Here is a 26348-nt window from a genome sequence, read left to right as displayed (position 1 = left end):
TGTGCTTGTCACAACTTTGCTTATGGCTCCTTCCCCAATGTCTCCTGGCTCCACCCCCAAAGTCCCCAGATATTTCTTTAATTGGACTTGGCAACCCTAGGCAGACTATATCGTACTTGTCTTTTCTCCAGCCAAGTATAACAGCAGTGTGTGTGTGTTGTTGGTGAGAGAAAGAGTGTTTTTTTTGTTTATTTGAGGGAAATGGTGCGAGGGAACCCCCTAACCTCCATAGCTGTTCTTTGGGATTTAAAATTACATGGCAAAGGCATAAGATTATGGCTTTAGGCTGTCGTTTACACTGTAGTTTCAGGTAATTACACTGTAGTTTCAGCTATTTTGTTCAGTGGTAGAAGAGATATATTTGTGTCCAATAGCAGCTTACTGACCAGCAATATTTCCTGGGTGTAGCCGTGACGTGGATAGCCCAGGCAAGCCTGATCTCGGAAGCTGAGGAAGGCCAACCCTGGCAAGTACTTGGATGGGAGACCTCCTTGGAATACTAGGACCAGGAGGCAGAGGCAGGCTGTATCTGAATATCCTCCATATCCCAGTAGGGGTCGCCAGAAGTCACCAGGATTTCCCGGTATGCATGCATGTGCTTGTGCATACACACAAAATAAATTGTAAAAAAATTCCAAGATGTAAGCTTTCGAGAACCAAAGTCCCCTTCAGTTACAAGAACTGCATGAAAAGGTGCTTTGACTCATTAAAGCTTATACCTTAGGACTTCATGGGGTCTAGGGTTCTCAACCCTAGACCCAAAAGATCTCCTGGGATTACAACTGTTCCACAGGCAATAGAGATCAGTTCCCATGGACAAAGTGTTTTTGAAGGTGGATTCTATGGCATTATACCCCATAGAAGTCCCTCCCCAAACCCTGCCATCCCGACTCCACCTCCCCCGGATCTCCAGAATTTTTCCAACCCAGAGCTGGCAGCCTTAAGGTGCTTATTGGTCCAGAATCTTGAAGGTTCGACCAGTTACAGGATTGATCCAATCTGGAACTACTAGGATTGTAGGGAAAGGAAAGGGAAAAGTTGCCTGTGCAAGCACCAGTCGTTTCCGACTCTGGGGTAATGTTGCTTTCACAACGTTTTCACGGCAGACTTTTTATGGGGTGGTTTGCCATTGCCTTCCTCAGTCATCTACGCTTTCCCCCCAAAAAGCTGGGTACTCATTTTACTGACCTCGGAAGGATGGAAGGCTGAGTCAGCTTGGAGCCGGCTACCTGAACCAGCTTCCGATGGGATCGAACTCAGGTCATGAGCAGAGTTTAGGACTGCAGAACTGCAGCTTTACCACTCTGCGCCGCGGGGCTCTTATACTAGGATTGTAAGTAACGTGTAAATATTCAAAGGAATTGGGTTATGCGCCACTTTCACAGCCAGTCTGTATAACTAACAGCGACTGGATCTGCAGAAATTCGCTGAGAAAACTTTGGATCACATGGAATTAAGTAATTTTCGATGTCAGTTGCTGCAGACGAAGCCATTGTTTTCAAAGGCATACAAAGAACAACTGAGAGGCTGGCAGTTCTGTGGAGGCCTGGGCTGATGCCAAATGGGTAGGTGATGTAATCTGGCAACTGGTTACTTGCAATTTCTTGCACCGTTCTTCATCAGGTTTGGACTAGCGGGCGGGGTGGGGGAGGGGTGGCTATTTTCATACGGGAGGATTGCTCCTTCAGGGTGCTCCTTCGGCCAAAGATCGTAAGCATAGAATGTGCTGGCCTGGTGTGGGATGTAGGGGAGAGTTTAGCAATCTGGCTGGTGTATCGTCCGCCTAGCGCATGTCATGGGTACTGGGGACCCTGCAGAAGAAGCTGAGCCTGCAGAAGAAACTGTGCCCCTGCCACCTGCACCAGTGCCCCTGCCTCCTGCTGGAGAAGATCCAAGCCCCCCTGCCTCGCCCTCTCGGGTGGCTCGTGTGTGTGACCGCCTTCGTCAGGACCTCAGGGATCGGAGGAGGGCAGCACGCTCAAGAGCAAGAGTTTTGAAAGGATTCTGGCCCTTCTATGAGTGAGGATGCTTGAGTCTCAGCAGGATCCTGGCTGCCTCTCTGAGCCAGCAATTATCCCAAATGGGCAACAGACAGCAGAGGGCTATATAGCTGTGGGCATTGGGAGGAGGCTTTGTGGAAGCAACTAGTCACTTACCTGACATTCTAGCATCCACTTTGGCTTTTGACTTTGGCTTCTGGACCCCCTGACTTTGGCTTTGACTTCTGGACCCCCTGACTTCGGCTTCTGAACCTCTGACCTGTGATACCTGGACTGTGATTCGGTTTTGGCACCTTGGACCCTCTTTGCTCACCAGCTACAGACCTTGGACTGCCCCTGGACTTTGCCTGACCCGGCTCCAGCCCGTGACAGCGCATCAGCCAGTGCCCTACCGTCCCTGATGGAGGCTGTAGCAGGCTGGGCATTGGAGCACCCTCGGCTTATTGTCTTGGGCGACTTCATTGTCCATGCCGAAGATGCAGCTTTCACTTGGATGACGGACCTAGTGCTTTCCATGGCTGCACTGGGAATCTCCCAATATATAACAGCACCCACGCACCAGGCTCGGCATACATTAGACCTGATTTTTGCAGCGGGAGTTGGAGTGGATCAGATTTCTGCCGAGGCGGTGCCATGGTCTGACCACTATGCCCTGAGGGCTTGTGTGAATACACCACCTCTACCCCGTCTAGGCGGTGAGCAAGTTTTAGCTCGCCCATATAGCCAGATGGACATTTTGCGGCTTCAAACGGCTGTGCAGGATCCCTAGCCCTCTGGTGACTCATTGAATGAACTGGTGGAGAACTGGAATAGCCAGCTCTCCACGGCCATCGACGAGATCGCTCCCCGATGTCCTCTTCATCCTTGTTCACGATCCGCTCCATGGTATACCCTGGAGCTACGATCAATAAAACGGCGATTAAGATGACTAGAGAGACAATGGCGACATATTCATGACGAAGCTACGAGAACATCCTATAGGTCATTTATGTGGACCTATGAGATGGCAGTTCAGGCCACAAAGAAGAATTACTTTGCGTCCCGGATTGAATCTGCTACCTCGCGCCCAGCACAATTGCTTAGTATAATTCGATCACTAACAATTTTACCGCATGGTAAACAAAATATTAGAGAAATGGAAATAGGCTGTGAGGCTTTTGCGAGTTTTTTCGCAGATAAAGTCTCGTCGCTCTGACTTGACTTTCCCCACCATATTTAATACAGTGAAAGAACTTGGGGCACCGAGCATGTCTTCTGGTCCAGTTCTGGATTCCTTCAGTGCACTCAGCGTGGAGGAAGTCGACAGGATCCTTTTAGCTGTACTCCGTATGACTTGTAGGTTGGATCCGTACCCGTCCTGGCTTATAAAAGCTAGCCAGGCAATGCTACGTGAAGCACTGCAAGATATCATCAATAGATCCCTGATAGAAGGGATCTTTCCCACACCCCTTAAAGAGGCTGTGGTCCGTCCCCTCTTGAAAAAACCATCTGCAGATCCGGCCATATTGGCGAACTATCGGCCAGTATCAAACCTTCCCTTTTTGGGTAAGGTTATAGAGCAGGCGGTGGCAATTCAGCTACAGGGATTCCTGGAGGACACTTCCGCACTGGATCCATTCCAGTCCGGCTTTTGACCAGGCTACAGGACGGAGACGGTTCTGGTCACTCTCATGGATGACCTCCTGCGACATCTGGATCGGGGCGGCTCAGCAGTGCTGCTATTATTGGTCCTGTCAGCTGCTTTTGATACGGTTGATCATCAGCTACTGACTGACCGCTTTGCCGACGTGGGGATTCAGGGGTCCGTCTTACAGTGGTTGACCTCCTTTCTCCAAGATCGGGGACAAAGGGTGGTGATAGGGGAGGAGTCATCCCAGAGGCACTCACTCACATGTGGTGTGCCTCAGGGATTCGGTTCTGTCCCCGGTATTTAACATCTATATGTGCCCCCTTGCCCAGATTGTCAGGAGGTATGGACTGGGTTGTCACCAATACGCGGACGACACCCAGCTCTATCTATTGATGGGTGGCCAGTCCGACTGTACCCTGGAAAATCTGGACCTGGCTCTTCAAGCCGTAGTATCCTGGCTCAGGCTGAGTCGGCTGAAATTGAACCCGATGAAGACGGAGGTTCTCTATCTGAGCCGGGGTGGTCCATGGGGAGGGGTCCAGCTGCCGGCTCTAGGCGGGGTGCCATTGATACTGGCCCCTAAGGTCAAGAGCTTGGGCATGCTCCTTGAGTCCTCCCTTACAATGGTCCAGGTGGCAGCCACTATTAGAGCCGCCTTTTTTCATCTTCGGCAGGTGCAGCAGCTGGCTCCTTTTCTGGAGCACAATGACTTAGCAATGGTGATCCATGCTGCGGTCGCCTCAAGAATAGATCACTGTAATGCTCTCTACATGGGGCTACCCTTGACGCTGACTCTGAAACTACAGTTAGTGCAGAATGCTGCGGCACGGCTGTTAATGAGGCTCCCTCGATGGGAGCACATTCAGCCAGTGCTGAAAGAGCTGCACTGGCTACCTATTGTGTTCCGAGTCCGTTTCAAGGCGTTGGTATTGACCTTTAAAGCCCTTTATGGTCAGGGACCTGTTTATCTGCGGGACCGCCTTTCCCCATATATCCCCCAAAGAGCACTGCGTTCAGGGACAAAAAATCTGCTGTCCACCCCTGGACCAAAGGAGGCCAGGTTGCATTTGACACGAGCCAGGGCCTTCTCGGTGGCAGCACCAGAGTTATGGAATGCTCTCCCGGAGGCCATAAGGGCCCTGCAGGGCCTGTAAGACCGAATTGTTTTGACAGGCCTTCGATGCTTAAACTGAGAGAGAGCTGCCACCTGACATCAGCTAGAGTTTTTAAATTTTAATTGTATTAATGTTTTATAGATTTTATCGACTTATTGTTTTAAATCGTGTAAACGACTGTTGTGAGCTGCCCTGAGTCCGCTTGCGGATAAAAGTCTAATGTAAATAAATAAATAAATAAATTTCTTTTTTTTTCTTTCTTTCAGCTTGCCACGAATCTTGCTCGTCCTGCTGGGGCCCGGCTGCAAACAACTGTTTGGCCTGCAAAGACCCATCTCGTGCGTTGCTGGAAGGGGACTGCGTTGCTAGTTGCAGCCAGGGGTTCTACGTCAAGGATGGCATTTGCAGCGGTAAAAGCTTTTGGCCTTCCTAAAGCCTCCTTTGTTCTGAGCAGGGCAGTAATCTACACCGGAAACCGAGATTTTTTTAGCAGGAGTTCTCAAATCATATTTGCAGTTCTTACTACCATCTTTTTTAGAGTTCTCTTGTGAGCCTCTCTCTCCTGTCCTGGGGGGGTGGTGGTGGTGGTAAAAACTCCCAGGATATAAGTAGAAAAACCCCATTTTTTTGCAGCCGCTGTTGGCCTCAAAGCCCCCTCCCCCACATTTAGCATTGCTCATAATCCCCCTCTCCATGGTACTTGTGAGCAGCAGTCATTTTGTAGGAAAAGAGATGCTGGAGCTCATTTGCAGAACTCATTTGCATATGCCACACACCCCTTGACATCACCGGAAGGTGCACTAAATTATATCAGCTCAGCATCTACTTTATAATGCTTCTTGTAATTGTCACAATAAAACCTCACTCCCATCATACTTTTTCAATTACTTTCTCCTCTGTGGCCACAGTGGTTTGATGAAGATTTCCATCTGTCTGCTTTATATGTTTTGATTCCCCCCCCCCCATTTTTTGTGGGGGAAAATATTAGAAAGTTTGTCAAATCTTAGAGTTCAGCAAAACTCTCACAGGGGGTTTGAACAATGAAGCCCAGAAGCAAGTATTTGGGAGCGGGGGGGGGGGGGGGGGGGTTGGGTAACAAAGAAAGAGCACAATAAAATTTAGAGGTTCCGATGCTCCACTCCTGTGAGCTCCTGCCCAAAATGAGGCCTGCTTCTGAGCATGTACAGAGTCTGTTTCCCTGCCTACTGAGCATCTAGAAGCTTTATCTGCAGCTTCCTGTATTGATGTGATTAAAAAACCAGGTTTCTCATACCCCAGTATCCCTGGACCTCTATTTTTTAATAAGTAAGCACTGCCCCCAATATATCATTTGGGCCAGAGCCAGTTTGGTGTAGTGGTTAAGTGTGCGGACTCTTATCTGGGAGAACCGGGTTTGATTCTTCACTCCTCCACTTGCACCTGCTAGCATGGCTTTGGGTCAGCCATAGCTCTGGCAGAGGTCATCCTTAAAAGGGCAGCTGCTGTGAGAGCCCTCTCCAGCCCCACCCACCTCACAGGGTGTCTGTTGTGGGGGAGGAAGGTAAAGGAGATCTTGAGCCACTCTGAGACTCTTCGGAGTGGAGGGCGGGATATAAATCCAATATCTTCATCTACCTCACAGGGTGCCTGTTGTGGGGGGTGGGGGGAGGTAAAGGAGATTGTGAGGCGCTCTGAGACTCTTCGGAGTGGAGGGCGGGATATAAATCCAATATCTTCATCTACCTCACAGGGTGTCTGTTGTGGGGGAGGAAGGTAAAGGAGATCGTGAGCCGCTCTGAGACTCTTCGGAGTGGAGGGCGGGATATAAATCCAATATCTTCATCTACCTCACAGGGTGTCTGTTGTGGGGGAGAAAGGTAAAGGAGATCGTGAGCCGCTCTGAGACTCTTTGGAGTGGAGGGTGGGATATAAACCCAATTTCTTCTTCTTCTTCTTCTTCTTCTTCTTCTTCTTCTTCTTCTTCTTCTTCTTCTTCTTCTTCTTCTTCTTCTTCTTCTTCTTCTTCTTCCTCCTCTTCCTCCTCTTCCTCCTCTTCCTCCTCTTCCTCCTCTTCCTCCTCTTCCTCCTCTTCCTCCTCTTCCTCCTCTTCCTCCTCTTCCTCCTCCTCCTCCTCCTCCTCCTCCAGAGCATCCACTTTGCATGCAGAAGGTCCCAGGTATCTCTAGCTTGAATGACCAGGTAGTTTGTGCCTGAGACCCTAGAGGGACAGTACTGACCTTGGCAGACCAGTGCACTGGGAGTGATATCAATGCACTGAGACACTGCTGCTGACATCTACCCTGTTTTGGCACCATTCCCCCCCCTGCTGGCCAGTTGAGCGGTGGCAGGGAGCACCCACAGGAGGTGGGAGATCCCCCGTCCCCACTAGGGATCTGGCAACCCTACAGAGTCCTGCCTGGCTTTCTAAGTAATACTGCGCCACTTGAGACATGTTGCATATGGAAGGCCCCAAATCCTGTACCTGAAACCTCTGCTTAAAAAAGAAAAACAAACTGGGAAAGGCAATTGCTAGTCAGTGCAGACGGCGCTGGGGTCAATAAATCAGCAGTGCAGCTGCAGCACAAGGCAACTTCAGATGTTCACAGAAACCTTGCGTTTACACTGACCACTCGCTAGAAATTTATTGAGGCTTCTTGCCTTCCTTCAATCTGTATGTTGCAATCACTTACCCTGCTGCTATATTTTCAACTGGATTTGTGCTGGTGTAAAGGAACCAAATGCCTTCCCATTTTCCAACATACTAGACCTATTTGGAGAGATCTTTAAGACAACGTCCAGGTGGTGACGAGAGCTGGAATTACAACTGAGAGCCAGTTTGGTGTAGTGGTTAAGTGCGCAGACCCTTATCCGGGAGAACCGGGTTTGATTCCCCACTCCTCCACTTGCACCTGCTGGAATGGCCTTGGGTCAGCCAGAGCTCTCTTATCTGGGAGAACCAGATTGGATTCCCCACTCCTCCACTTGCACCTGCTGGAATGGCCTTGGGTCAGCCAGAGCTCTCTTATCTGGGAGAACCAGGTCTGATTCCCCACTCCTCCACTTGCACCTGCTGGAATGGCCATGGGTCAGCCATAACTCTCGCAGAGCTGTCCTTGAAAGGGCAGCTTCTGGGAGAGCTCTCTCAGCCCCACCCACCTCACAGGGTGTCTGTTGTGGGGGAGGAAGAAAAAGGAGATTGTGAGCCACTTTGATTCAGAGAGAAAACCAAGGTATAAACCTACTGTTGTCTTCTTCTTCTACAACTGGCCTCCAGATGACAGAGATCAGTTCCCCTGGAGAAAATGGTGGCTTTGTAGGGTGGACTCTATGGCATTATACTTTGCTGAGGTCCTTCCCCTCCTCAAATCCCACCCTTCCCAGGCTCCCCCCTCCAAATCTCCAGGACTTTCCCAGTCCAGAGCTGGCAGCCCTTCTGACATATAGCAGTAAAGCTGGTGAAGGCTTTCAAGGCAAGGAGAGAAAAGAGACAAGAAAAGTTTCATCTATATAATTCCTCTGTGTCTGGCTGCTGTTATAGTAGAGCCTGCTTTAAGTTGGCAACTTGTTTTGCAAAAATCCCCCCAAAATTTGCAACACCACTTATAAAATCTTCCCTCTTCCCTCAGGGCTAGTTACCCCTCTTTGTGAAACCTGGTTTAGGCAGACAAGTAAACATTATATTATTTGGGTGTCCACATTTCATAAACCATCCACACCCCATAGTATAAATGTTTGGTGCTAAATGCTGCTCCTTTTGAGGGAAAAAAAGCACTTGATTGTTCTAAAAGGACCAGATGGTGAAAGATGGGAGATTATTTTGCTTTTGGAGTGGCAATAAGAATAAAAATAAAATGAGTCTGACAAACCCGCTCACATGTGAGCGGGGGGGGGGGGGGAACACCCCAAACACAGACACAAACCTTGTCAACAGTTACTTTCCAGTTGTGTAATACTTCAGCAGCATGTTGATTAAAGGCTGTCGCTGGCCTGGATGGGAGATGCGGGAAGAAAGCAAATGAGGGAGTGAGTGAGGGGGGAAAATAAAACCGCTGGAGCCTTTTTCAAGATGTGTGCAAACCTTGTGACTGCATTCAAACATCTTACTAAAGCGTGATTTCTAAGGTTTCTTCAAACCCTGTATAGTTTGTAACGTTTGAATTCACAAACCACAGGTAACCATTTTCTCTGTTTGCCTAGAGATGTCTCATTTTCAGAAATTTCGAAGTAGAGTTGCCAACCTCCAGGTGGTATATATAGAAAACAACCAAAGGTTACAGTGGCCAAAATTATTAAAATAAATATTGACAATAAATATCCTGAAGATAAACATAGAATAATTACTAAGAATTCACACTTTTGTATACAGTGTACAGTAAGGTATCCACTTGAAAGGGTTCCCAAGGAATCCCGATATAAAATTGTATTAATTGACATACTATGAAATTTGAGAATATATACATTTTTGTTTTCCACAAAAAATGCAGATAGAGCAAATATTAAAGCGAGAGAGAGCTGGTTAACTGCTACACTGCATCTTTGTATGTTTCACTAGTTCCAAAATAATTTTTTTTCTGGGATTCCCCAAGTTTCCCAATTTTTCCATCAGAAAAAAAATGTTATACATTTTTAGTTAGAAAAACCTTAAAAGGCATTTCATTCATTCCAAAAGGTGGAAAATTCACAGGAGTTTCATAAGTTAAATTTATAAGTTAAAAGTTACTTTCTTTCTGCCTCTCCCTCCTCTCTCCTCTCCATCCACTTGCCTGCCTTCCTGTCTTGCGGCACGCCAACATCTGATGTTTATTCTATGTGGCTCTTACATTAAGAAGTTTGGCCGCCTTTGATGTTTGCCACCTTGGGAGCCCTATATGGGTGGAAAGGCGGCACAGAAATGTAAAAATTAAATATGATATTCATTGGTATGTTCCTCTCTCCCCTTCTTGGAATTACCATCTTCTAGCTTGCAACGAAACGTGTGAAACGTGCTACCCAGACCATCCCAGATGTTTAACCTGTGTTTCTGACCGAGTTCTGCATGGTGGAGACTGCATGTTGGAATGCCCCCAGAGTTACTATGTAGATAGTTCTCGGAGATGCAGAGGTAAGTACAGTTTTAGCATGGAACTTTCTCTTGTAACTTTTCCGGTGACCTTTTAGAGATGCTAAACAGGTCCTTGTAAAAAAAAAAAGAAAAGAAAAGGATTTTATTGGGCCTTTTGTAAATTTAAAGACAACTTTAAGGGCAAGTTTTGTCTTAATAGCTGGGCAGGATATATAGCTGTTGATCCCACTCCTGCCAGGTTCTCAGAAATTTGGGGAACAGTCCTATGGTGAGCAGCGGGACTGACACAGAATCCTGAAGGGCTGGAAACAAGCCAGAACTAGGGTTGACAATTGCCTGTTTTTGGTGGAACGGCTCCTGATGATGCCCCCGCCATTGCTGTCCAGACCAGCAGGAGAAATAAGAAGAAGATGAAGAAGATATTGGATTTATATCCCGCCCTCCACTCCGAAGAGTCTCAGAGTGGCTCACAATCTCCTTTACCTTCCTCCCCCACATCATCTGACGTAATGATGATGATAGGTTGGGATTCCTCCCTATTGTCTCCTTCCTTACAGACGAAATAACAATATAAGAACAGCCCTGCTGGATAGGATAATTAGTCCATCAGCCTAGCCTATGTCTCGGTGTTTTTTTGTGAAGGTGAAATTGGGGAAGTGGGAACCAAGCGCGCTTCTCTTTCTTGGAGGAAAGAAGGTATAAAACTGTACCGGACGGGTAGATAACAATGCAATTGGAATGACAAATGATCCACGTACCCTTTTTGTTCCTCTTTCAGCTTGTCACAGCTCGTGTGCCAGCTGCACCGGTCCTCTCTCTGCTCAGTGCACTTCTTGTTCTTACCCTCTGACCCTGCGTCAGAGTCAGTGCTTGTCAGTCTGCGGAGAGGGCTTCTACCAGGATCACACTGTTTGCAAAGGTAACCAAGGATTTGCCTTTTGCTTCAGCCTGTTAAAGAAACATCTGATGTTGGGTCTTCCTCTTTTCCTACTGCCTTTAACTTTTCTTGGAATTACTGTCTTTTTCAGTTAGACTTGTCTTCTCATGATGTATCTACTCATCTGTAATACAATGACCTTGAGAGTTTTGGGCCAATTGTGCCAGAATAAATGCTTAAGGTGTGTGTGTGTGTGGGGGGGGATACTGAAATATGGGGAAGAGCCCCTGGTTCAATGGTAGACAAGGCCGGTGTGTGGGGTTCTGATGCCCAAGGCAGAACCCTGACGTGTGCCCACCCCCCTCCCATGGGGGAAGTCACCCAGAGGTGACGTCATCACGTCAGTCACCTGACTGGGCACTGTTTCCGGGCACTAAGGAGCGGGGGAGTTCCTTCGACCGTTCAGCACCCAGAAATGAGTGGCACTTTTAGGCCTCGGCATTCTCAGAGGAGAACGCCAATGCTTGAAAGCGCTGTTGTTTCTGAGCGCTGAGGGGCTGAGGGAGTTCCTCTGATCCTTCAGTGCCCAGAAACAACGAGCGGTGCTTTCAGGCCTCAGTGTTCTCAAGAGGAGAATGCCGAAACCTGAAAGCACGTTGTTTCTGAGCGCTGAGGGGCTGAGGGAGTTCCTCCGACCCAGCGTCCAGTCGGAGGTTCAGGGACAGCGCGAGCCCTGTGCCCCTGTTGGGAGCTGGTGCCCGAGGCAATTGCCTAGGTCGCCTACTCCCACGCGCAGGCCCCTATGGTAGAGTACCTGCTTTGCATGAAGAAGGAGGAGGAGGAGGAAGAGATTGGATTTACTTGGCATCTCAGAGCACTTTACAATCTCCTTTCCCTTCCCCTCCCCACAACAGACGCCCCATGAGGTAGGTGGGGCTGAGAGAGCTCTGACAGGAGCTGCTCTTGAGAGGAACAGCCCCGAGAGAACTTGTGGCTGACCCAAGATCACCTCAGCAGGCGCATGTGGAGGAGTGGGGAATCGAACAAAGTTCTCCAAGATAACAGTCCCCGCACTTAACCACTGTGCCAAACTGGCTCTCAGTGTGCATGCGCACGAAAGCTTATACTATGAATGAAACTTTGTTGGTTTTAAAAGAGCCACTGGACTTGAACTTTGTTCTAATATTTTAATCTGCTCATCCAATCAGATCGCCAGTGGCCAAACAGAAGCCCTGCTGTGTAGGAGCTGCATCTGGGCCCACCCGCTTCCTAAAAATGCTTGGTGGCTGCCAGGAAAGATATTGGCAGGCACCATGTTTGGGGACCCCTATTTTAGGGTATCCTTGGAACTGTAGAAAGCCTTTCTCATTCTCCTGCAGAAATCGTACAGCTTTTTCTGGGAGGCTTCACAGTCTGTTTCTCGTTACGCAGGTTGCCATGCATCGTGCCGTGAGTGTGTTGGCCCAGAATATTTACACTGCACACGGTGCGCAAAGCCAGAGGAAAGCCTGCAACCAGAAGAGAACCTCGGCGGGACACACGTTGGTGTCTGTCTACCCCAATGCAAAGCGCACTTCTACCTCAGTAACGATGGGGTATGCAGAGGTAAAGCAAGCAATTGCCTGAGGCGATAAATTCATTCTCATGCCTTGATAAGCTTGTTTGTGAGGGCCTTGGAAACCCATATTGAGTCCCCCAGGAGAGCCAGTTTGGTGTAGTGGTTAAGTGCGTGGACTCTTATCTGGGAGAACCAGGTTTGATTCCCCACTCCTCCACTTGCACCTGCTAGCATGGCCTTGGGTCAGCCATAGCTCTGGCAGAAGTTGTCCTTGAAAGGGCAGCTGCTGTGAGAGCCCTCTCCAGCCCCACCCACCTCACAGGGTGTCTGTTGTGGGGGAGGAAGGTAAAGGAGTTTGTGAGCCGCTCTGAGACTCTTCGGAGTGGAGGGCGGGATAGAAATCCAATATCTTCTTCATCATCTTCTTCATATTCTGCAAGCTTCTAGACACACTGGTGGACCTCTGAATGGCACTTCGGGGTTTTTTGGCCACTGTGTGACACAGAGTGTTGGACTGGATGGGCCATTGGCTTGATCCAACATGGCTTCTCTTATGTTCTTCTGTGACACAGAGTGTTGGACTGGATGGGCCATTGGCCTGATCCAACATGGCTAGTGTGCTGTGAAGTTCATAAGTACATAAGAGAAGCCATGTGGGATCAGGCCAGTGGCCCTTCCAGTCCGACACTCTGTGTCACACAGTGGTCAAAAAAACCAAGTACCATCAGGCGGTCCACCAGTGGGGCCAGGACACTAGAAGCCCTCTCATTGTTGCCCCTTTCAAGCACCAAGAATACAGAGCATCACTGTCCCAGACAGAGTTCCAACAATATACTGTGCTAATAGCCACTGATGGACTTCTGCTCCGTATATTTACTCAATCCCCTCTTGAAGCTGGCTATGCTTGTAGCCGCCACCACCTCCTGTGGCAGTGAATTCCAAGTGTCAATCACCCTTTGGGTGAAGAAGTACGGTACTTCCTTTTATCCATTCTAACCCGACTGCTCAGCAATTTAATTGAGTGCCCATGATGGTCTTGAAGCGGTCGCACATTCTCAGGGATAATTCCCGTGTTACACAGAACTTGTGTATCACCCAGTGTTGTAGGTCCCTGTTGATCATATGTGTGCTGGGTGTTGTGCGCTCCATACTTAATTCTCAGGTAACTGATCTGGATTGGGATAGCACAGGAACAAGAGGTCTTGTGCTTGCCCTCTCCCATGCTGTTTTTTTTTTCTGATCTGCAATGGCCCACCGTTCACTTGGTTGAGATGATACATATGTTTTCCCTACATGGCAAATAAGAACTTCATGAGGATTGCCCCCTCTCTCTTGGGAAATGCCAAGAGATTTGGGGATAGTGCCTGATGAGGGACTTAAACGTCTGTTAGGCTCTATGGGATATCATAGAGACTGCTCCTGGAAGCTGCTGTGTTCTCTAGAAGAACTGATTTCTGTAGTCTGGAAATCAGTTGTAATTTGAAAAGAACTCCAGGTCTTACCTGGAGGTAGGTAACCATAGTGAAGACATTTTTTATTGGGAGAATGGTCTCAGTGAGAGTGGCCTCTTCCCATGCATCATGGTCATAACAGGAATAGACTTTGTAATGTGTGAATAGACTAGGGGTGGCCAGACCTATTTAACATAAGAGCTACATAGAGTAAATGTCAGATGTTTGAGAGCCTCAAGACATGAACATCAGATCAGGAAGGAAGGAAGGAAGGGAAGGAAGGAAGGAAGGAAGGAAGGAAGGAAGGAAGGAAGGAAGGAAGGAAGGAAGGAAGGAAGGAAGGAAGGAAGGAAGGAAGGAAGGAAAATAGATGTGGGAGAGAGAGGTGGAAAGAAAGCAACTTTAACTTTAAATGCATTCTCCAAGCTGCTGGCTGGCTTGCCTTAGAGAAGCGATTTAAAGAGACAAATGCCTTCTCCAAGCCGGCCGACGGAGCTGTGGGGGCTCCGAGCACCACAAAGTACGTGTGAAAGAGCCACATGTGGCTCCCAAGCCATAGTTTGGCCACCCCTGGAATAGACCCTTTGGCTAACCTACCTCACGGATGTGTTGCGAGGATAAGGGAAGGAAACCATCTATATTTTCCTAAGCTCTGTAGCCCAAGGGACTGGTTTAAAGAAAGAAACAACAGCAACCAAAAGCTTTTACAGGTTGGGCTTTTCAAGTGTTCCCAAATTAGTTTATATCCCAACATAAGGACGTCGTTTGGCATTCAAAGTGCCGCTCAGCCTGCTTTTCCTTATTGTTGCGCCTTGGCAAAACGCTGACCGGCTTGCTGTTGCTTCTTGTTGCTCCTCATCTAGGTGCTTAATTGGCTTGCTTAATTAGCACACCTGCTTAATTAGCATGCTAACGCAACAGCTGCCTGAGCAATGGATCTCAGGCGTGCTAACTAAGCCTGTCTTTCCCGGTGCAAGTGAGCGGCTGTACAAGCGCAGAATTCCACGGGTGAGTTCCTTGGCACAGCCAGCGCCATGTATATTTAAATCCAGCCCACAGTGTCCCATTGGAAGCACAAAGAGGCCTCCAAAGTGCAGCATTCCTTGTTGCCAACCTTCTTTCACAGCAGCTTTCAAAAGCTGATTTGAATAGTGGTTGCATCTGACACCTTGTGGTGACCCTTTCTCTGGTTGCCACTGGCAGGGGATGGCAGGGTAGGGCTGCCAGATCTAGGCTGGCAGGACTTTTTTTGCAGCAGAAACTCCTTTACATATTAGGCCACACACCCCTGATGTAGCCAATCCTCCAAGAGCTTACAGTAAGCCCTGTACGAAGAGCCCTGTAAGCTCATGGAGGATTGGCTACATCAGAGGGGTGTGGCCCAGGGGTGGAATTCTAGCAGAAGCTCCTTTGCATATTAGGCCACACCTCCCTGATGTAGCCAATCCTTCTGGAGTTTACAGAAGGCCCTGTACTAAGAGCCCTGTAAGCTCCTGGAGGATTGGCTACATCAGGGGTGTGTGGCCCAGGGGTGGAATTCTAGCAGAAGCTCCTTTGCATATTAGGCCACACACCCCTGATGTAGCCAATCCTCCGTGAGCTTACAGTAAGCCCTGTACGAAGAGCCCTGTAAGCTCACGGAGGATTGGCTACATCAGAGGGGTGTGGCCTAATTTGCAAAGGAATTCCTGCTACAAAAAAAGCCCTGCAGGTTGGGTAACTCTTAGAGATTTGGGGATGGAGCCTAGGGAGGACAGGGACCTCAGTGGGGAACAATGCCATAGAGGCCACCCCAACCCCCCGCAACAGCCGTTTTTTCCCCAACGAAACTCTGTAGTCTCCCTCTGCAGAGGGAGGCAAGATTGAAGACCACCAGAGAAGAGAGCCTTCTCTGTAGCGGCCCCCTATTGGTGGAACCAACCCCTGGAAGAAGTAAGAGCCTTGCCGGACCTTGTCCAGTTCCGCAAGGCCTGCAAGACAATGCTGTTTCGACTCGCCTTCAACTGTAGTAGTATATGAGGATACCCAAGAGAGTGCTGAAGACACTGGAAATTAACAATATTAGCACCAAATCGTTTTAATTGTTTACTGTTTAATCTGTTCGATGCTTTAGCTGTTGAAGTTTAGAATTGTAAATGCTTTTGTTGTTGTGAGCCGCCCTGAGTCTGCCTTGGCGGGGAGGGCGGGCTATAAATCCAATAAATAAGTAAATAAAAATAGTCTAGAGATGAGTGATAATTCTGAGACTGCCGGCATCCCTGCCTAACCAGTTTTCAATCCCAGGAATGATTTAAGAAAGAGTTGGCGAGATGAGGGGTGGGCAGTGCTTTTTAGTTCTAGACAGATATGTAATTGAGCTAAGCTTCATTAAACATGGCTTGAGTCTTTGGTTCTGACCAGTCCTAAATTCTGAGAGAAAGTGTGGCCAACTCCTGTTTGAAATAGCGTGAACAAAAGTCTGTAAATTATGCACCCTGTTTGGCTCTAAGATGAACATAGAAAGCCTGCATGCTATTAATTTAGCTGCTTTCTACTTTTGACCCATAAGTACCAAGCCTTGATTTTGTTTTACAGGTAAGCCGTGTTAACTTTTTTGGTTATCATTCAGGGCCTGGCCTTGTTTTGCCTACCCATGCCCATCTTCAAATAACGCTATCAAGATAAATCACAGTCGGTACAGACAGTGAGCATGCTCACACTACGCTAAATAATGTGTTTTGCAACTGGATTTTTACTGTGTGAGAATAGAAAAAAATCCAGCTGCAAAATGCATTCTCCCATGTAGTGTGAACACACCCAGTATCTGATTATGATATCTGTGACCTTTGAAAACTTATCCCCTGAAAACCTTATTGGACTTGGGTGCTATTGTACTCTAATCTAGCTGTTCTCAGAAGGCACTGTAGTTCTTTTGTATCTAGTATGGTGGTGGTGGTAGTGGAAATTGCTATAGCTGACTTTTGGCAACCCCCAGGGCTTTTTTTTGTAGCAGGAACTCCTTTGCATATTAGGCCACACCCCCTTGATGTAGCCAATCCTCCAAGAGCTTACAGGGCTCTTAGTACAGGGCCTACTGTAAGCTCCAGGAGGATTGGCTACATCAGGGGGTGTGGCCTAATAGGCAAAGGAGGTCCTGCTAGAATTCCTTACAGGGCTCTTAGTACAGGGCCTACTGTAAGCTCCAGGAGGATTGGCTACATCAGGGGTGTGTGGCCTAATATTCAAAGGAGTTCCTGCTACAAAAAAAGCCCTGGCAACCCCTTTTGGGGTTTTCAAGGCAAGAAATGTTCAGGAGGTGGCTTGCCATTGCTTGCCTCTGCATAGCAACTCTGGTATCCTGTGATGGTCTCCCATTCAAGTACTAACTAGGTCTGACTCTGCTTAGCTTCTGAGATCTAAAAAATAAACACTGTGATATACTGGTTAACAGCATTTAGTAAAACTTTTTAAAAAGTCACATAAATCTTTTGTACACATAAAGAAGCACAACTTTGCAATATTGCCAAGAAAAGCCCATCCAGTGAGCACCCGGATGTAGGCTCATTTCATCAGAAGTCTTCCTTGGGGGTATTTTTGTGTCCTTCAAAGTAATCAGCCTCTTGTTACAGTTCAGTGGCTGATTGGATGGACTTTTCTTTGTAATATTGCAAAATTGTACTTCTTAATAATATGTACAAAAGACTTATGGGGAGGGACGGTGGCTCAGTGGTAAAGCATCTGCTTGGTAAGCAGAAGGTCCCAGGAGGTCCCAGGTTCAATCCCTGGCATCTCCAAAAAAGGGTCCAGGCAAAAAGGTGTGAAAAACCACAGCTTCAGACCCTGGAGAGCCGCTGCCAGTCTGAGTAGACAATACTGACTTTGATGGACCAAGGGTCTGATTCAGTATAAGGCAGCTTCATATGTTCATATGACTTTTAAAAAAAGTTTTACTGAACGATGTTAGCCAGTATAATCACAGGGCGTTTTCGCACTCACCTTCAGCCGGCGCGACCCCCCTCTTCACAGCGCAGGATCTGCGCGGATTTCGCACGTAAAGCCGCGGAGCAGCCGGAAGAGCCGGAAACTCCCGGCGCTTTTGCGGCGCAAACGTAAACCGCCAAAAAGCAGTTTCCGTTTGCGCGGCTTTTGCGCCGGGAGTTTCCGGCTCTTTCGGCTGCTCCGAGGCTTTAAGTGCGAAATCCGCGCAGATCCTGCGCGGTGAAGAGGGGCGTCGCGCCGGCTGAAGGTGAGTGCGAAAACGCTCACAGTGTTTTGTTTTGTTTTTAATTTCCTTTAATATGAATTGTTATCCCAGGTTGTCGGGTGGGATTTTAGCTTCTGACAATTTTGGGTTAGTATCAGCTATACAGGTCAGGGCTGTATCCAGTATAGCAAAAATGTATTAAGGGGTTCTGGTTACCTCTAGAAACAGGTGGCAGCAGTTAGTATTTTTTCAGGCATTTGAAGTTCAGCTAGGTCAGGAGGACATTTAGGGTGCATAGCAAGAGTTAGAGCTAGAGGTTTTTAAACAGAGGCTAGATGGCCATCTGACAGCGATGAAGATCCTGTGAATTTGGGGTAGGTATTTTTGGGTTTCCTGCATTGTGCACGGGGTTGGATTAGATGACCCTGGAGGTCCCTTCCAACTCTGTGATTCTATGATTCTATTCTAGAGCAAAAAAAACCCCACAACTGCTCTGCACATACCCAGGAGCTGGTTGTCTAGGCTGGACCACATTAAATTCGTGGGTAACTGTAGGTTTCAAACTTGCTTATTGCTCCCTGGCATTTTGCGTGACGGCTCCTTTGCGGTTAGCCGTTTCTTTGAGATCATGGCGCATGGTTTATAGCTGCTTAGACCAGTGCAATGCAGGAGACCAGTGAAAGCTTTGCAAGTGATGGAAAGGGCAAAGAGGGGGGAAAAAAGCCTCTGAAAAACCCGCTCAACAGTTCAATAAACCTTTAAGGAGGCCAGACATTTGTTAGATGGTTACATCTGCAGGCCGGCTCCAAAGGAGAGATTCTGCTGACCGGCCTGACTTTTGTTTTTCATCTTCCCTAATAAATTGCCTGGAAATGATTGGCTAGTAAAAAGTGGGGGTTTTTTGCACTGTGTATTAGTTTTTGTTGACGTTTATTGGGAGAGTGGCCTTTCCAAAGGTAGTTTGGCTTTTGTTGTGCTCAAGGGCCTTCTGTTAACAGTCAGCTGTGTGTTCTGCCTCCGATTGTCTTTCCAAAGCACCAATTCAGCATTTGTGTCCTGAATGTGGCTCCTCTGCAGCAAACAGATTGGCTTATAAGTATAGATTTTTTTTGAGGGGGAAATACACAGAAGACAAAATTAGTTTCAATGTCATTTGGCAAAGCTAGCTGCAACCAGATCCCTGACTTGGATAGTCCAGGCTAGCCCGATTTTCTCAGATCTCAGAAGCTAAGCAGAGTCAGCCCTGGTCACTCTTCGGATGAGAGACTGCCGGGGAAGGCCTGGGTTGCTACGCAGAGGCAGGCCATGGCAAGCTATCTCTGCTGGTCTTTGAAAACCCTATGGCAGATATGTTAAACATGCGGCTCAAGGGATGGAACTGGCTCATCCAGAGCTCTTATCCGTCCCGCAAGCAACTGGAGGGAAACCGGTCCAAATGTGGAGTGGAAGGGCCTATATTAGGGTGCCCCTTGTTGAGATCCCCCCCTTCCCTAGATGCTAGCTCTCCCCAGGGTCTTCCCCCAGATCTCCAGGGATCACCCAACCCAGAGTTGGCACCATAAGGGGTGAGGAGGGCTGGTTTGACCCCGAGTTCTGCTGAGGAGGGTTATGGGTCATGGTGAGTGGAAAAATATCTCAGGTACCTGACATTACATTTTATGGGACACATGGCCTGGCCCGACAAAGTGACGTTTACGTCAGATCCAGCCCTCGTAACAAATGAGTTTAACACCGCTGTCCTGTGAGGTCAGCTGCGACTGGATGGCACTTTCCACCTCCGCTAGTTGGAACCAGAAGCTGATTCTTCTCTTCCACCATTATTAAAAAAGCTTTCCAAATTGTTTGGCAAGATGAGTGATAGAGAGATCCCGGAGACAGTGCCTTGGCTTGGTAAATTCTGGGGGGGAAGTTTGAGCTGCATAAAGAATTTTGCTGCCTACAGAGTCCTTGCATACTTGCTTCTTTTGATTACCTATACTTGTAAGGAGGAAAAAATGAGGAAGGGAGAACCAAGCACACTACTCTGAGCTCCCTGGAGGACAGGTGTGACCTGGTTTTGGGGAGAGTGGGCTATACATTGAATTAAATAAATAAATGTATTGAATAGATAGGCAATTATTGGCAGTGAGGGAGGGGGCTGGAGATCTTTTGAGATGCAGCTTTGGTGTGCTGCTAAAAACAGCACCTGTGTGATGGGTATGATACGTAATAAGTTTGCCAAGTCCACTGCTGTGGCAGGAGACTTCTTCCTCGCGTGCACTAAGAGCCCCATTGGCGTGTGCCGACCCTGCCATGATGACGTCACTTGGAAGTGACATCATCACACCAGGAACGCTCTAGGACTTGTGCTAAAACTTCATGGTACCATAGAGTTTTAGCGCAAGTCCTAGAGCGTCACACTGGAAACACTCTAGGATTCACGGTAAAACTCTATGGTAGAATAGAGTTTTAGTGTGAGTCCTGGAGCATCCCTGGCGCGATGCCCCAGTGTGATGATGTCACTTCTGGGTGACAACATCCCACTGAGAACAGTGCGCGCCGATGGAGCTCTTCGGGGGCAGGGATCCCCTGGCAGCCTGCGTCCTGCTGGCGGGTTGGCAGCCCTGCTGTGCAAACACCACAGTTGTAACATTGATAGTGGTGACCATCATAAGAAGAGCCCTGCTGGATCAGACCCATGTCCATCTAGTCCAGCAACTGGAGAATTGGTTCTTCTGAACCCATGTCCAGCAACACCCATGTCCAGACCCATGTCTTTCTAGTCCAGTAACAGTGGACAACTGGTTTTTCTGGACAGCCAGCAGCAGAGCATTAAGGCCAAGGCCTTCTCCTGCGTTGCCTTCTGGCTCTGGGATCCAGAGGATTAGTGCCTCTGAACATGGAGGTTCCTTCCCCTCAGTCACCATGGCTAGTAGCCATTGATAGACTTCCTTCATGACTCTGTCTATAAGAACATCAGAAGAGCCCTGCTGGATCAGACCAGTGTTCCATCTAGTCCAGCATCCTGTCTCCCACAGTGTCCAACCAGTTCCTCTGCAGGGCCAACAACAGGGCATAGAGGCTGAGGCCTTTTCCTCATAAGAACCAAAGAAGAACCCTGCTGGATCAGACCAGTGTTCCATCTAGTCCAGCATCCTGTCTCCCACAGTGGCCAACCAGTTCCTCTGCAGGGCCAACAACAGGGCATAGAGGCTGAGGCCTTTTCCTCATAAGAACCAAAGAAGAACCCTGCTGGATCAGACCAGTGTTCCATCTAGTCCAGCATCCTGTCTCCCACAGTGGCCAACCAGTTCCCCTGCAGGGCCAACAACAGGGCATAGAGGCTGAGGCCTTTTCCTCATAAGAACCAAAGAAGAACCCTGCTGGATCAGACCAGTGGTCCATCTAGTCCAGCATCCTGTCTCCCACAGTGGCCAACCAGTTCCCCTGCAGGGCCAACAACAGGGCATAGAGGCTGAGGCCTTTTCCTCATAAGAACCAAAGAAGAACCCTGCTGGATCAGACCAGTGGTCCATCTAGTCCAGCATCCTGTCTCCCACAGTGGCCAACCAGTTCCTCTGCAGGGCCAACAACAGGGCATAGAGGCTGAGGCCTTTTCCTCATAAGAACCAAAGAAGAACCCTGCTGGATCAGACCAGTGGTCCATCTAGTCCAGCATCCTGTCTCCCACAGTGGCCAACCAGTTCCTCTGCAGGGCCAACAACAGGGCATAGAGGCTGAGGCCTTTTCCTCATAAGAACCAAAGAAGAACCCTGCTGGATCAGACCAGTGGTCCATCTAGTCCAGCATCCTGTCTCCCACAGTGGCCAACCAGTTCCTCTGCAGGGCCAACAACAGGGCATAGAGGCTGAGGCCTTTTCCTCATAAGAACCAAAGAAGAACCCTGTTGGATCAGACCAGTGGTCCATCTAGTCCAGCATCCTGTCTCACACAGTGGCCAACCAGTTCCTCTGCAGGGCCAACAACAGGGCATAGAGGCTGAGGCCTTCACCTGATGTTGCCTCCTCACTCTAGGATTCAGACGATTAGTACCCATGAATGTGGATGTTCATCAGGGGAAGCTGCATATATCAGCCAGTGACTATAAGGCACTTGGGTACGGAATGTGAAAAATCTCCGCAAGCCAGCATCTTCACTAGGCTACAGTGGGCCTGAAAGCACACGATGCTGAAGTTAAACAAGTCTGTGTCTGGCTAATGTTTGCTTCCGGAGAAAGGTCTGTCTGATGCCTTGAGCTCAGTGAAGGAAGAGAAGTGGGCAATGGCGTATTAAAATGAATGAGTAACTGGAGGTCATCCACACAGTAAACCATTATAGAACTTCATAGTGGGGTGGAGGTGGACTTGGAACAGGGCGGTCATATTAAAGACTTAGATAGTTGCAGTTAGGGTTGCCAAGTTTAATTCAAGAAACATCTGGGGACTTTGGGGATGGAGCCAGGAGACTTTGGGGGTGGAGCCAGGAACAAGAGTGTGACAAGCATAATTGAACTCCAAAGGGAGTTATGGCCATCACATTTAAAGGGACCACACACCTTTTAAATGCCTTCCCTCCACTGGAAATAATGAAGGATAGGGGCACCTACTTTGGGGGCTCATAGAATTGGACCCCCTGGTCCAATCTTTTTGAAACTTGGAGGGTGTTTTTAGGAGAGGCACTGGATGCTATGCTGCAAATTAGGTGCCTCTACCTCAAAAAACAGCCCCCCCCAAGCCCCAGATACCTGTGGATCAATTCTCCATTATACCCTGTGAGAATCAGTCTCCATAGGGAATAATGGAGTGCCCAGCAGACATTTCTCTCTCCCCTCCCTGCTTTCTGATGACCCTGAAGTGGGGGGAGGCCTCTATGGGGGATCCCCTGCCCCCACCTGGGGACTGGCAACCCTAGTTACAGTGAGCATGACTCTAGTTGCTGAAACTGAGGTCCAGAACCTCAGTTCCTTTAGATATAGTTTCAGGTCCATCCGTTATACATTCAAAAGGCTAAGCACCAAAATCTACCAATAGCAAGCCCCCACTCCCCCCAATAATATCTCAGACCTTCATTGTAAGCCAGAAACGAAAGTGCATTCTCCGAGAGTCAGATAACTGTGCATGGCCTTGGTACCATTCTCTCAGGGTGGAAAAGATTCCTTCATGAAGTACAGACGTAACAATGTATTTGCAGCAGCACGCTATGCAAAGCATGGACTCTGGAAGTGACAGACAATCATGGCAAGAACCATTCTTGACAAGGAGAGCTAAAGATCGTCTGGCAGGCTGAAGTTCTAGCCCTTTTAGCATTATGAATCACTAGGTGGCAAACTAGACTTATTTTGGGGGCTGAGAGAGTTCGGAAAGAGCTGTGGCTGACCCAAGACCACCCAGTTGGCTTCATATGGAGGAGTGTAGAATTAAACCTGTCGCTCTTAACCACTACACCATGCTGACTTTCTGGCCTTGGAAGTACCAGCAGGGAACTGGGGTAACTGCCAGGGGTTCTTTCATTATAGCTGGAGACCTGCCCTCTGCTACCGTGCACATAGCAACATCTGTCTTGAAAACTAGAGTCATTCCTATTTCTTTATACTCCCCTTTTCTCCTTTGTGGGCCCCCAAAGTAATTTATGACATAATTCTGCCCTCCTCCATTTTATCTTTGCATCAAGAGCCCTGTGAAACTGAGACAGAATGACTGGCCCAAGGTCACCCAGAAGATTAGGGACTTAAACCACGGTCTCCCAGTGTTCTAACCACTACACCACAGCGGGGGTTTTTTAGTGCAATTGATGGGGATTGAATCTAGGGCAGGAGTGGCCAAACTGCAGCTTGGGAGCCACACGTGGCTCTTTCACACCTATTATGTGGCTCTTGAAGTCCTCATCACCCCGTCGGCCAGCTGGGAGAATGCATCTAAAGTTAAAGTTGCTTTCTTTCCACCCCTCCCTCTCTTTCCCCTCCCCATCTTCCTCCCTCTCTCCCTCCCTGTCTTATGGCTCTCAAACCTCTGATGTCCATGTCTTGTGACTCTCAAACATCTGAGGTTTATTCTATGTGTCTCTTACGTTAAGCCATTTTGGCCACCCCGACCTAGGGCCACTGCACCATGCTGTCATGGGGAAGAACTGCCAAACAGCCCCCATGTGCCCTGAGGCTTCTGAGGGAGTCCCACTGCAAAAGTTCTCGCACCACAAGGGAACTTGAGAAGATGCCCTAAGAAAGCAAAACTGGGTCATTTCAATTAGCCGCACTCATGTTATTTCCCCCTGTCCCGTGTCTTCCCTGCAGAATGCCACTCCTCCTGCTCCTCCTGTGTCGAGAAGTTTGCCGAGAACTGCACAGCGTGTGCCCATTCCCAAGTCCTTTACGAAGGCCAGTGTCTGTCGGCGTGTCCAGTGGGATGGCATCATCGAGAGGCACATTGCTATCGTGAGTCCATGCTGTCGATCGTCTCATTGCAAGCCAGCTACGATTTCACCCTTGCTCATTTGTGGGGCAGTTCAAGATAAAGAAATCCATCAGAACTACCATATATATATATATTTGGTTGAGCTTTCAAGAGTCAGAGCCTCCTTTATTAGATCTGATTCTCATGCTTCAAAAATCTTGTTGGTCTCTTTTGGGACTCAAATTTAGCAGTTCTAGAACAACATGGCTACCCTCTAAAACATCCAAACAAACCTTACTTGGGTGGCTTTCGTAGCTCCATACTGCAGAACAAAGTCGGAGTCGACTAGCACCTTTAAGACCAACAAAGTTTTATTCAGGCTGTAAGCTTTCGTGTGCACGAACACTTCTTCAGACGAGGAGATGGATGGGGTACAGTGGGCTGAAATACATACAGCTGGTGGGTTAAGAGTGTAAGCCGATACAAAAGTTAGGATTAAATGGCAAAATAGTGTAACAAATTGGAAGACCATTTGGTCTAGATAGCATTTGCGTGGGGAACCAGTAAAAGGTAATAAAAGTTGCCTGTTAATTGCTCTTGCTACAAGTCTAGGTAAAACAGGACATGTATTTCCTAGTGATGTTCTTGTCTGCCTAATTTACTTTTTAACATGGAGCATATAACATATAAAAAGTAAATTAGGTGGACAAGAACATCACTAGGAAATACATGTCCTGTTTTACCTAGACTTGTAGCAAAAGCAATTAATTGGAACTTTTATTACCTTTTATTGGTTTCCCACACAATTGCTATCCAGACCAAACGGTCTTCCAATTTATTACACTATTTTGCCATTTGATTCTAACTTTGTATCCGTTTACACTCTTAACCCACCAGCTATAAGTATTTCAGCTCACTGTACCCCATCCCCTCGTCTGAAGAAGTGTGCATGCATAGTAAAGCTTACAGTCTGCACAAAACTTTGTTGGTCTTAAAGGTGCTACTTGACTCCTACTTTGTTCAACTGCTTCAGACCAGCATGGCTGCCCACCTGGATTTAGCCCCCTACTCTTCATGACCCTGACCCCGATGCCCCAGGCTTGCCTGATCTCCGAAGCTAAGCAGGGTGGGCCCTGATTAGCACGTGGATGGGAGACCACCAAGAAAGTCTAGGGTTGTTACGCAGAGGCAGGCAAAGGCAAAAGCACCTCTGAACACCTCTTGCCTTAAAAAAATGCTTATGGGGTCAATATAAGTTGGATGCGACTTGCCGGCCCTTTCCACCGGAATACTTGTCATGATTTGATCTTCTGCTGCCGCAGAACATAACAAAAAGAAAAAAAAAACTCTCCGTGCAAAATGCGATTTTAACTTGTTGTGAATAATAAGCATCAAAATACAAAACGAATATTATCAGGACATATCACCAAGTTAAAACCTCATAAGTTACTCAGTGCTCCTACTGCCCTTATGTTGGCCGAAAGCCGCTAAATTACATTCAGTCCAGTATTGAAAGTAGGTGGTCCTCCTGCCTACTTTTACTGCCCACCAGACAACCGTAGGAAGCAGCGAGGGGGGCAGGTATGACTGCTGGAGTCTGGTTGACTACTGGAGATTTGATTGGCTGCCTAAGAGTGGGAAGGTACCAGCTGGATATTAGGGAAAACTTTCCTTACAGGAAGAGTTGTTCCACGGTGGAATCAGCTACTGAGGAAGGTGGTGAGCTCCCCATCACCGGCAGTCTTCAATCAGTAGCTGGACAAACACCTGTCAGGGATTCTATAGGCCAGGGGTAGGGAACATTGGCTCTCCAGATGTTTTTTTTTGCCTACAACTCCCATCAGCCCCAGCCAGCATGGCCAATGGCTGTAGGAACAGTAGGAGCATTGGCAGTAGGAGCATTGAGTAACTTATGAGGTTTTAACTTGGTGATATGTACGGATAATATTTGTTTTGTATTTTGATACTTATTATTCACAACAAGTTAAAATTGCATTTTACTTGGAGTGTAAGAACATAAGAGAAGCCATGTTAGATCAGGCCAATGGCCCATCCAGTCCAACACTCTGTGTCACATAAGAACATAAGAGAAGCCATGTTGGATCAGGCCAGTGGCCCAGCCAGT

General features: G+C 48.0%; 1 protein-coding gene across 1 annotated transcript in view; it reads left to right on the top strand.

The window, feature by feature from the left end:
• FRAS1 (Fraser extracellular matrix complex subunit 1) overlaps positions 1-26348 on the top strand; it is a 523356-nt gene that overhangs the window by 274651 nt on the left and 222357 nt on the right. The window contains 5 exon segments of the mRNA XM_060247149.1: positions 5012-5155; positions 9685-9825; positions 10565-10705; positions 12095-12268; positions 24124-24264. Coding sequence (XP_060103132.1) covers positions 5012-5155; positions 9685-9825; positions 10565-10705; positions 12095-12268; positions 24124-24264 — 741 coding nt within the window.

The sequence above is a fragment of the Heteronotia binoei genome, chromosome 9, assembly GCF_032191835.1.
Source record: "Heteronotia binoei isolate CCM8104 ecotype False Entrance Well chromosome 9, APGP_CSIRO_Hbin_v1, whole genome shotgun sequence".
NCBI lineage: Eukaryota > Metazoa > Chordata > Lepidosauria > Squamata > Gekkonidae > Heteronotia > Heteronotia binoei.
The sequence above is the reverse complement of the archived record's forward strand: the minus strand, read 5'-3'. Positions and strand labels throughout refer to the sequence as shown.